This window comes from Chelmon rostratus, chromosome 20 (assembly GCF_017976325.1).
Source record: "Chelmon rostratus isolate fCheRos1 chromosome 20, fCheRos1.pri, whole genome shotgun sequence".
NCBI lineage: Eukaryota > Metazoa > Chordata > Actinopteri > Chaetodontiformes > Chaetodontidae > Chelmon > Chelmon rostratus.
Window position 1 is genome coordinate 7,875,319 of NC_055677.1, and position 12,985 is coordinate 7,888,303.

Sequence of the window (12,985 nt, forward strand, 5' to 3'; positions counted from 1 at the left end):
TGTTTACAATGCTTATTTTTACTATTATTTTAAAGTGATAATAGCATTAGTTCACTTTTCATAATAAGACATAACTTGTACATTTAACATCCTGCTGCTGATTCTGGATGAAAATCACTATGAGCTTTAATGTGGGCTCTGAAGTGAATGCAAGATTTTAAGTAAAGCAAATGTTAGCTTTAACGTATGTAGCTATTAAATGTTAGCGAGAGAGCATAGCCAGGCTGTCCTGCAAAACCTGTGAGAATATTCTGTCAATGCTAGACTTATATTTTCTATAATTTCCTCACTGTTAAAGTGTTCATGCATGCTTGTATTTTAAAACTTGTTTGAGCATCAATTGCATCTCATCAGGTGTACTCTGGCAACACTAAAGCCAGACTGGAAGAATTTGCTATGAAATGCTACAAACACACCCACACCTGGTAGAATACCTACACACTGTCATACTGATGAAGTGCAAAAATACGAGAGACAAGACAAACCCCTTGAATTGCAGCCTTTGGAACAAAACGATAAACTGTAGTTTTAATGTCATTGTTTTCCACTGTTGCAGCAATTTTGTAATCAAAGACTAGAAGACTAAATTAATTCAGCTGTTGAGTATTTTTTTTTCAATAAAACAATTACTTATTTGATCTATAAAATGTTCATTGAAGTTCCCAGAACCCAAGTTAGCAATTTATTTGATTCCGGGGAATTTGATTTCAAATGTAAAGATATTTGGTTTAAAATTAAAGATGACTTCAGCAAATATTCACATTTAAGAAGCTGGAATTTTGAATGAATTTTTGTCACTTTTGCTTAAAAATTAGCGATTATAGCATCATCATAATAGCTGATTAATTTTTTTATTAATTGTAGTTGATTGATTAATTGACTAATTGTTCTCTAGAGTGCATACAGGGAAATTCCACTGGCAGGAATCTGAATGGTGCAAAAGAGCTGCTGCTGCCTGACGCCTGCACCTATTAGGAGCCTTTCTTGGACCCTCTATATGAAATTACATTAATTTAACTTTGACTTTTATTTATTGTTACCAACAAATAGATTAATACTGTATAAAAGAGTGCTCAGCCACAGAATTAAACAGCATTCAGTCTATTTTGTGATGTGAGCGGTGTTCTGAAGGCACACTGGGGAAAAGATGGCTTCTCCCTCCAGACCGACCATAAAAAGGTAGATTTCTATCTGAGTACATGTGGATACATTCCCTCATTTCTGCACATGTTTAGTTGAAAACCAGTCCGCACCGGCTCTTTTGTTTTTGGCCCAAAGTGAATGTGCCAGAGTTGAGACTGGCCAACTGTTCCACCAGTACTGCAGGCCTTTGGTGGCAACTGCTGAAGTCCTGGAGAGGTGCAAAGTGCAGCGTGGCGGTGTGTGTTGCGGCCTGGGTGATCCCGCCCACGTCTCTTTACTCATGCTGTCCCGAGGGGAGGCAGACACCCGGCCAACTGGTGTCACTGTTCCTCCGCCAAAGCCACTGAGTCACCATGAAAATGGTGCAGAGATTTGGATCTTTTGCTCTCCTTTTCACCAGCTCACCCTTTATTTCTGCGGTTTGCTGATCTATTTTGCAACATCCCGAAGTTATTGACCATCCACAGGGCTACAACACGTAACACCCACACTCTTGATGGGAGGAATCTTCTTATTTTTGCAATTTCAGCATGGATTTTGTAGTTTTTTTTCAGCCAGTAGCCAGGTGTGTGTTAGTTTGTTTGTGCCGTGAAGCTAATTTGCAGTATGCTGCCTTGTCTTATCTGTGTGTGGTCTTGTTGATGTTTCATATGTTTCCCTCTGTGATGTCCTCAAGCTGTTTTTTCTCATAATTTCTTTCACCTCTCTTATGAAACATTCTGTTAAAGCTGTCGAGGGAGGGTCTTCCTCCATTTTAGGAATATTAGTACTCCTTTTCATCCTAAATGTGACCTAACGTAAAGACTTATGGTGATATTGGCTTCAAAGATTAGACGAAATTTTTGTTGTTTACAAAAATTTATTCATACAAATCTTACAACACTTTTTTTTAAACATTTATTGACTTGACCCTTGCAGATCGCCATTTGAAGTAGTAATCTAATATTCACTTTGTACACAGTAAATATATATATCTTTGAAGATTACTTCATTTTAGTAAGGCTATTGGCGCTTTCATTATCATACATATAATGTTTCATGGAGAGCGGGAAACTGATCCTTCCCTTTATTTTCACAAAAATCTACGTCTAGTGCTCTAAAAACAAAGTGCAACAGAAAGCAGTGCAAGCAAGAACGCTTGATGTCTAAGCTGGATGCTACTAAAGATCCTATCAAACGTCTGTGAAACACAAAAACAACAACAAAAGGGTGGAATGTAAGCTGATGATGTGCAGCATTGTAGGGCCACTAAATAGCCATCTGTGATTCAATGGCGATTTTAAAGTCGATGCAAGACACCACAGCCGCAAACTGCATCCTGCGTCACAAAGCCTAGAGGAGAATGCAAAATTAAAGAAAGATTGATACAGTAAAACACATCGAAGAACTTTTTACCCTGCTGTTTTAAAACTAACTCGCTTTTTCTGCAAAAACCTGTGTTCCTTCCTCACAATTTTTTTTTTTGCAAACGGGGGGAACAGTAAGATCTGACATCCACTGCTGTAACGTCTGTAACTTGTTTAGTTTTTAGTCTTACATGTAGATTTTACAGACTCTCCCTTTATTTCCTTTCTCTTAAAGTCTAACTGTGTTTTCCTCTTGTGTGCTTGCATCTCATCCTCGCTCTTCTTTTAATCTAATTATGTCAAGTGGTCAATTATGGCAGCCTACAGATTGATAATAGCTCTTTCTTCATACACAATTTAACAGTTGGGTACAAAAACGGTTTAGTCACAGAGCCTAAAAGATAAAGCAGGACATTAGACTGGGAGGTTCTTGCCAGCAGCAAAGTACATTCAGATAATTCTTCAAAGGAGGACAAAGTTCAACATACAGCTTGTGTGGGAACGTCAGGAGAACAGAACACAAAACAACATCCAGGTATGACAGGTATGTATGTTTGCAGTAGTCAGAAAGCAAGCAAAACCATCTAGTTGGAGTCGTCTGCACAGATGCGGTGGCTAGTGCAATTACTTTAATCATGCAATCTACTGTAGTTTTTACATTGGTTCACATGACAGAAAAGGGAAGCACAATAGACCCAGAAGGCTCAAACACAAAAGTTCAAACTGCCTCTTGTGTCTCTCACAAAGAACAGATCGATGGATAAGTCACCATGTAATAAGTATCATTTCTTGTCTGTTTTTTTAATGTTTTTTTTTTTCTTTAAATTTGCTTGATGGTGCTTTAGATGTTAGTGATACTTATTATATGGGCAGAGAGACACAGAAAACCTTCAGCAGGATAAGAGGTTTCCAAACACACAGAAACCAGTTGATAGAAACACAAGATTGGCACTTTACATGAGTCAAAGGTGTGAGATCACTCTGTAAACACTGCGGAAGAAAAGGACGAGAACAACCTCAAAAGTACTCTGGTCCTCATCTCAGATTTGGGATTTTTGCCTTAAAAAGTGGATAACTGGCATTTTGAAAGCCTCTAAAGCCAACAGGGCTCCCATCTGGTCTAACCCAGATCTGCTAAAATAATTTCTTATCGTCCTTGCATCCATAAACAGGATGCAGATGAATCTGTTTCTTTTGTTTCAATCAGCGATGATATGTGTGACATATCGGCTCAGGTGGGATTACAGGTGAAAATCTGCGAGACTCTAGAGAGACAGGAGCACAAATGAGGTGGAAGAAGAAATCGGGTTTGAGTGTTTGGTGCAAGATCACAAGGTTGAGAGTTAAAGGTGAGAAGGAAAGGGAGGGACATGAGACGCCCCCGCGAGGACACGGCCTCAGGAAAGAGCCTGAAACTCACCGGAAATTCGGGAGAAAACTGTTTCAGCCAGTCTCCCATATAAGCCTCAAACTCATCCCCGTCCGGGAGGGCATCAAAGTCTATGTCTTGTAGGATTTGGAGAAAACCTATGTCTTCAAGGCTGTTGTGAATAAAGACAACTAAACTCTTAATGTCACTTTACAAAAAGCAGCATTCAATACATTGATTGTCTTTTAAACTATTTATTTTCCTCACAATCATATCTCTTCACTGCATGTTTAAAAGACAGGGCTGTTGGAGCATATCCTCATGTGAACAATCGTCTCCCCTCAATAAATAGGTCTAAAAAAAATAAATCAATGAATACATAAATAGAGGCTATTCTTTTCTTTTCTTTTTTTTTTAGAATGAACAAAAATTGGTCCACAAGGTAGACATGTGTGTCCTCAAGTGCTTTAAGTACAAAATAAAAAAACAATATTATTATCAAAATATTCATTTTAATGGCTTACTTCATACATAAATACATGTTTAAGAACACAAAAGCGATCCACTGATTGTTCAGATCTCAAAATGACTTCATCTGGGGCTGCACACACTTAAGTTTTTTTTTTGTTTTTCAGGAGGGTGGAGGAGGATGCTACAAATATGCCAGCCGGCGTCCTTTGTTTCTAATTCTCTGTCTATACCTTTTCCCAAGGACTGCCGCCAGGTATTTCTTGACTGCCATTTGCTTTCGGTAGCGGCTGTAGCTGTCTGTGAAGATCCCGTCTGAGTGTCGCTTGGACAGAGGCTCTGAGCTGTCCTCCAGGGTTTTCCCCCCGCTGCGAGACAGAGAGAGGGAGAGACAAGAGGCACGTCTCACTACCATCACAGTGATGCATTTACATCCACATGACCCCCCTGTGTGTGCAGCCTGTGGTGCTGAGGTGAGGAGCCCGGACATGGAGGGAAGATGATCAGATTTTCATTTCAGATCAGAACAAGGCACCCTGCAGAGCTCTAGAGACCCAATCTGGGTGCTCATTTTGGAGCATCAGATCAGATTTTGCAGAAATTGTCGACATGAAGAATGATCTTACAAAAGCCTTGAGCCATATTCTACCTTTGTTTAACTTTTGGCCCACCCCAGGACGATTTGCATATATTTTCGACCTGCATTAAGATGTGATGGGCCTTATCATAAGGCTGGAGTAATTGCAAACCACCCTGCCCCCCCTCCACTGGGACCTCATCCTATAAATTATTCATATGGAAATAAATTTAAGTCTGCGCGGGGGGTTAATTCTTCCCTCTGCGCCTTCAGGACGCAGCAGCGGGCTCACAAAACGACACTTCCCAAATCAATCAAGTGGCCGTTTGAGCTCTCCACGACGATCCTACAGCACTAACAGAGGCTGATTCAGGGGGCGCCGGCTTTGGCTGCACGGCGGGAGATAATGGGACCACAGACACGTACAGTACGTATAACAGCGTGAATTATGAGCATTTAAAGGATCGGTCCAAAAGAAAAGAAAACGCACATAGGACAGAAAACATCAGGCACAAAAGAAGAGGTGACAACCAAGAAGATGTTCTTACCCTACACGTTTTGCCATCAGAGAATGCAGATATTTCCTTGCTGATAACTGACCCAGCGCTTTCCTGTAGGCTTTATTAAACATGCCGTCTGCATGCCTTTCCGTTCTGGGGTGATAGATAGCCACACAGTAAAAAATCACCACACACGCAGCGCAAGAGGTAACAATTTCAAGCAGCTGCACGGCAAAATAAAAAATACGCATCTGCACATGTCAATTATAGGAGGGACACCGGGCCACGTGTTGTTTTTTAATTAAACTACAAGTCGTTTTTAGATTATTTCACTTGTGTCTCTGTTTGAGCTGTTTTCTTCGATTGATTTGCACATAATATATTGCCTTCTTTCATAATTTCTGCTGAAAACGCCCATTTTTGGCAGAATATTTCACTTGTTTTAATATAAAGTAAGTTTTGCGGCTGAACTTCAGCGCTTCGTTACGCAGCCAGATTTCATTGATTATTTTTCACTATTTTCTCGCAATTTCTTTATTTGGTTGTTAAGAAATGAAAAAAGGAAAATAAAGACTTTGCTGAAGTCGTTTCTCATCGTGTTGAGAGTTACTGACAACATCTCGACGATACGTTACACTGATTCACACAAAACGGAAACATACGTGGACAGAAAGAGGACTACAGCGATGAGATGTTCAACATGAATGTCCCCGACGCAGAGGGGGGGCAGCAAAAGTTTCAAAGTGGCGATGATAGTCACCTTTTCTCCGGGGGGTAATACAAAGAGTAGACGTCGTCCGCCACGGACTGGGGGCTCCTCACATGATCCGCTTGGTCTCTGTCGTAATCCAGGGACTGTAAGGAGTTTCCGCCCTCATCGTAAACCTCACTGTCAAGTCTGAAAGAAGCAGACACGTTGTTCACAATGTGGTTCCCAATCTGCGACTGAGGGGAGACAGCGTCTGCATGTTTCAATCAAATTCATGCTGGAAGAAATCACACAGAGCGGGTAAACATGCTTAATGAACTCCTTTAGAGCTTTTATGCCTTAATTTTAAAAGAAATACACAACGTAAATGTTTCTGGTTGCCACCTTAAAACTTAATCACATTTCTTTAATTGCTCTTGTACAAAAATGCTAAAAAAAAAAAAAAAACAGAGCTCTAAGACTTATTTTTCTGCAAAACGTTTTCTATTCATCAGGCCTAATCTGATCACTTAAACTGGTGGATTAATGGCCGCAGGACACATCGAGACACTGGTCCTTACTGCCTCCGCAGCCTAAATCACATTACCCTACTGGATGTTTCTGCGCAATTATTTCTGTGCGAGCAGCCCGATGGTTTTGGCTGTCAGGTGGTGTTATCCAGTCATCCAATAGGCTGGTGCAGCCCCAGACAGAACTAGCTGTGAAGCAGGCGCGATCTGCAGCCTGCGCCTGCACAAGTTCTCAGGACGAGCGAGAGTGTACGTACCTAACGCTGGGAAAGCTAAGCCCCACAGGTGAGCAGTTGACGCTGTAATGCATCATGATTCCATAGATGAGTAAGGCTAAAGTCGCTTTGCTAGACATTGTCCTGCTGCAAAAGAAAAAAAAAACATTAAGTGAGTGAACAGGTGAATCACACGTAAGAACAATTCTTTGATGCATTCTTCTGTTTCCTGTGATATTCAGTTACTTTCACACCTCACCTGTGAGTTTCTGAAAGCAAAAATCAGCCACACCTGACTTTCTCCCCAGACGATGCCTACTTTTACGCTGCGTAAAAAAAAACCCGAAAAGTGCGTCCTCTTACCAGTTGCGAGACGCTGGACGCGATCCGCTGAAGTCCTCAACTGGGAGAATGAGATAGGATCTCTATCTCAGTCTCTCTCTCTCTCTCCCTTCTTCTCCTCTTCCTCTATTCCCTCAGTGAAGCGCCTTCCTCAGTCTCCTTGTGCTTGTTCCGAGTGTGCAGCCCACCGTGCGCCCGCAGCTCAGTTCTCCGGGATTTCTACGTGTTCTCGGTCATGGGCGGAATGAAGAGCGCCAAACATTTGTCTGCGGGGAACTTTCCTGCGTGCTACGAACTCAACTCCCCTTGGTTTTTTATTCATGAATCCGAAAGGCATGCCTTTTTCACTTGTCACGTAGGTGTGTGGAGGGGGGGTAGGAGAGGGGAGGTGGGCGGCTGCGTCATCGCCCCCGTCCCATTGGAGTGCATCCGTCTTTCGCGTCAATGAAAGACCCGGAGCCAAGTCATAAAAAAAAGAAAGAAAGAAAAGAATGGATCTGGAATTCAAACATGATCATTAATTAAACAGTGAATTAATGTCAACATTTGACGTCACGCCATTGACAGGATCACGTGGCCTGCGAAGCCTGGTGGGATGGAGGGAGCTGTCCGGTGCTGAAAGATGACTGATGCCTCTCCCCTGCAAAAAGTTTGTCTGAGCAAGACATCAAAGAGACGTCTGATTGATTTACCAGCATATTGTTAGTCATTTTTCCCATGATTCACCTGTCCACCCCTGCTAAGGTCAGGGGTCACTTACACAACCAGACATTTAAGTGTTGTTCAGAAGAACGTTTCATCTCTGCACAGTCATCGAAAACATTCAGAATCACCAAATATGGGAACGCTCGGTTTTCACTGGAGTGATGAAAAGCTGCATTAGCATATTTATATATTTGACATTAGCTGTTGTCTTGTTGTCTTTTTAATCTATTTTAGCATCTTCAGCCCTTCCACCTCTGTTCAGGCTGGAGGTCGGGCTCAGTCCCATCACCTGCACCAGGACATGCTAATAACGTACAGGTTTAAACCTGAGTCATGTGGTCGAAGGTTTTGAATGAATCAGCTTTTACGTTCCGACATTTTTGTGTCTTCTTTTAGGCTTATTGCTGCATTCCTTATTTGCATTAATAAAACAAGCCATCAGACCAAAACTCTGCCAAAGTCTGGGGATGCGTGGTTGTAATTTGATGGTGATGAAAAGACGTTTTAGCCTATTTATATATCTAACATTAGGTCCAGTCTCGTGGAGCTGGCCAGCGCTTCTCTTCTACAAAAAAGTTTCTCTCAGGCACCAAAGACGTCTTTCATATTTATAATTTCCCCCATGTTTCACCTTTCTGCCTCTGATAAGGTCAGAGGTCAGGCTGAGTTATAGAGCCACATATTTGTCAGCTGAGTCATCTTTACTCGCCCGGCTCTGCCTGATGTCGCTCTTTCAGACATTTAAGTGGGATATTATTACAAACCCAATTCAAACCCAAGTGTGGACGCCAAGTAAAACATCAATAAAAACAGAGCGATCATGAGTGAACAAACTGTGTTTACTAAGTGTTCCTGAGCCCATGTCACTCCATCCTTGCTTGTGAACGGCTGAGCCTTTCCAGGATGCTCCTTTCATACCCAATCATGATGCTATCACCTGTTACCAATCAACCTGTTTACCTGTGGAATGTTCCAAACAGATGTCTTGGGGGCGTTCCACATATTTCCCAGTCTTTTGTTGCTTCTGTCCCAACTTGTTTAAAACATGTTGCTGCATCGAACTAATAAGCAGAATAAGCAGATATTTACAAAATCAATGAAGCTGATGAGGTCAAACATTAAATATATTGCTTTTGTGCTGTTTTAAACCAAGTGCATGCGATTAAGCAAATGATCAAATTCTGCGTCATAACATTTTTGGTGTCAGGGTTGTACATGATTAGATTGTTCATGCTTTTATTTTTGTAGCTGGTGGAGGTGGAGCTACTTTTAAAAATGTTATATAAAATTATATAGTTTAGTCCAGTGGTTCTAAACATGGGGGTCTGGCCCCTACAAAAGCCCTCAAGATAAATCTGAAGGGTCATGAGATGATGTGTAAGAAGGGAAAAAACACACATTAACAATCATTTTATGGACAATATTCCAATCTTTGCTTTTTTCTGAAACAATGGATAAATAATGGAACATCTGAGAAGTTTAGAAGGGAAATGCCTCTTTGATGAGAAATGACAAGGGGCCAGAAATACAAATGATCAGGTATTAATCTTAATTAATATCTTGTAGCTCATCATAAGTTTTATATGTTAAATACAAATCTGACAACTACAGCTGTCAAACAATAGTTCCCTCTGAAATGTAGTGAAGTAGAAATATAAGGTTCCATAAAATGGAATTACCAAAGAACAAATACCTCAAAATTGTATTTATACAGTACTCGGTTATGGCTCTACATTTCCATGACTGTCTCTGTATGGCCCGGGCACTTTTCATTACCAGTCAGCTGAGTCCTCTCTCCACAGAGGCATCAGGACCATGTGTTGAATGTTTAGTGGGTGATACAGACCGGTCGATCCTCCTCTGGCCATGACGTCATGTGACGGTTGGTCTCTACTCTTTACTCTGAATTCTTGAGGCGAAGAGGGAAAACGCTCGCTGAGCTGGAGCTCTGTCTTTACTCTGAGAGAGCACTGCGCTCCAGTGGTTATAGGAAGAAAGTGCACTGTGATCTGAGTACACCGACATCATCTCTTACACAATTAACAGTATCAGCCCAAAATGGAAATGTAATGATGTTTGTTTGTTTGTTTGTTTGTGTGTGTGTGTGTGTGTGAGAGAGAGAGAGAGAGAGAGAGAGAGACAGATTTAGATACTAGTTGCTTTTCATATTATAATTTTTCATACTTTTCCTGTGTGGTGAAAACCATGTATCTCCAACTTTTGAATATTTCTGATAAACTGAAGGATGACGTGTTGAGAAAACTCTTCCTCTTCTTGAACTAAATACTAATTTTAAAACCTTCTTGGATTAGCTGGGAAAAGCATCATCACAAAGCTGAAAACAGGCTCTTTTTCACATTAAAAGTTGCCTTTTTAGAGATACGAGGTTCTCACAGGACAGCGGCACTACAAACATATGATGATCTTATAGAATATGATGCAATGCTGTACATTAAACAAGCCAACAGTGTATAAAGTAGTTAAATGGAGCTCAACCTTAAACATCTACAGCATTAAAATGCAGCATTTTACTGCAACATTACTTTTAACACATACCCACATATTAAGTGGGGTTTTGAATGGAAGACGTTTACTTGTAGTAGAGTATTTCCACAGTGTGCTATTTGTACTTTTACTTAAGTAAAATACCTGAGTACTTCTTCTGACGCTGCTTTTGGACCCTTAACTGAGTGGAAACTAATTAACACAGACTCATAATATAATCATCTTGTATTGAAATGAATCAGCAGCCACAACAAAATGCTGATTAATCAGCCAACATCTTAATTATGTTAAAACATATTTGAGCTGATGTCACAGGATATCACTTTTTTATTATCTAATTACCTGAGAACATTAGGTAGATAACAATATTTATCCTGTAATCACCTGATGCTTGACTCACCACACCATATAAGAGTCTTCCTGTAATAACCATGGAGGAATATTAATAAACCTGCTGGCTGAGAAACCATTTGTAGGAGCATTTTAATCTCCTGTTGAAAGTTGAAACGTTTGCTGCTTGATAACATCTGGAATTTTTTAATGATAATCAATCTGATAACACAATAACCACATACGGTAGGTTTTCAAAGTGTCTCCTGACAGTAACTCATCGATAATGTTGGGTCTGTATGCACAGTAAAAGAAATAAACCTCTGTTTGTTCAGATGTGTCTACAAACAGCAGCTGCCTTAAATTCACACTGTTCCATATCTATAGCGTGGAAAAACAGCTGTGGGTGTAATCATAGCAGCCCATACAGTGTGTGACCGAGCTTTATCATGCCAAACAAGACAGGTGAAGAACATATGACTCACTCCAATTTTAGCGCTGTTAGCTTTTGTCGTGTCGTGTTTGAAGAGTTTTATTGAAGTTAGAGCCTTGTGACTCAAATATTTTAATACTCAGCTTTTACAACCACCAGTGTTGACAGAGAGCGGCTCTTTAAATCTAATTTGTGTTAGGTTGTAAAGGTGTGTGTGTGTGTCCAGAAGCGCTGAGAAGAGATGCAAAAAGATGTAAATCTGACAGATTGAAAAAAGTGTATACAAAGTATACAAGTTCATTTCATGTATTTATCCATTTAACTGTGTAAGTTTTAACACTTTGCTGCTTTTTGCTCTTTATTTGTAGCTTATTACTGTATAATACTGTACTGTACTGCTGCTATAGAAACCACGTATCTCCAAAACATCATCTTTTCATGAGGAAATACAAACAGATTTATTCCCAGCCTTATGATAAATAATTCCATGGATTTTTAAATTGTTTATTTATCTTAAGAATTAGGCAAATCCTCTTAACTTGGTAACAAAAGTATCTGAAATATTCCAAATAACCAAATTTGAAGATACGTGGTTTTCATTGGACAGCAATAAAAAGCTGTCATATTAGTATATTATATATATTACATTCGATATGATATATTTAAACCCTCAGCTGGCAGTTTATTAGGTACATTTAGCTAAAACTAATACAGTCTAATACAACAATAAATCCATCCTTCATCAAGGTTTTGATGTTTTAATAATAATAATAACAATAATAATATTTTTTTCTGTGAGCCGATCACAAACCATAACTTTAACCTTCACTGTCATTAATTAGGCAGATACAATTTCTTTTTTTTTTTTTAATTAATCTATTAAGACACACTATATACATGTACTGCAACTTAAACAACTTAAATAAACTTCAGTTTTGGCACCTTCTACATTTTTTAAGTAGGGAAGTGTTATATCAGTACATAAAAGGGGTAGTAGGTTAGTCTCTGCAGGAAAAAGTGAATTCATCAGGGTCAGTAACAGGCTAATGCTTCACAGTTCACATTATCATCCTTTTGCTCGGGTTTGTAGTTTTGCGCAGTATTGAGGTCTGTTTGCTGCGTAAGACACCATGAGGCAGATTTTAGTCGGTTATATATTATACATATATTATTTTATGTATAATGTTATAGTCAATGGTATCATATTGCTCTTACATATATTATATTTACGCCACTACGTTTCTTCACTAGAGACGATACTTGAGTACATTTAGTATTAGTAAACTATTAGTTTAAGTACAACACTGTTCATTGTATGTGTGTACTGCTTGTATTATAATTTTGAGTTTAATTTTATATGTGTAGCTTCTATTTTTATTTCTATTCTTATTTCTATTTGATCTATTTCTAATAGTTTATTTTTTTTTCTCTTTGTATTTCCATATTTCTGTCCTTGTGCTGCTGCAACAGCTCTCACTTATTTTATCTCATCCTATCTTATCAATAGCCCAATAATGTGTTGACTTAATATCCATCTGTCCCTAGTTCACATAAAATAGTTGTAACCTTAGAGAGTGCAGGTTATAACATGTGAAGATGTCTTTACTGAAGCTAGAAACAGACCAACAACGCTGTGTTAAAGTACTGCAGTAATACCACACTATGTCCCGCATTCAAAACTTTACTTAAGTTATAAGTATTATCAGCAAAATATATTTGAATTATCAAAAGTAAAAGTACTCACTGTGAAGTAAAATGGTCCCTGTCAATGTTTTACTATCATATCTGAATATTACAGCTGCGTTAATGTGTGTGTTGCATTTTACCACTGCAG

The 12,985-nt window shown here is 39.4% G+C and overlaps 1 protein-coding gene across 2 annotated transcripts; it reads right to left on the bottom strand.

Moving 5' to 3' along the window:
- Window positions 1–2,361: 2,361 nt before the first annotated feature.
- Window positions 2,362–6,976, bottom strand: adcyap1a (adenylate cyclase activating polypeptide 1a). Of its 2 annotated transcripts, XM_041961401.1 has the most exons (6): window positions 6,879–6,976; window positions 6,164–6,301; window positions 5,452–5,556; window positions 4,560–4,694; window positions 3,910–4,030; window positions 2,362–2,475 (listed from the first exon to the last, which is right to left on the bottom strand). In XM_041961401.1, the coding sequence occupies exons 1-6, from the start codon at window positions 6,974–6,976 to the stop codon at window positions 2,467–2,469; spliced, it is 606 nt and encodes a 201-aa protein (XP_041817335.1). In that variant the 3' UTR covers window positions 2,362–2,466. The 2 variants fall into 2 exon arrangements, with proteins under 2 accessions (XP_041817335.1, XP_041817336.1); XM_041961402.1 differs by lacking the exons at window positions 2,362–2,475; window positions 3,910–4,030; window positions 5,452–5,556 and having other exon boundaries at window positions 4,511–4,694.
- Window positions 6,977–12,985: the final 6,009 nt, after the last annotated feature.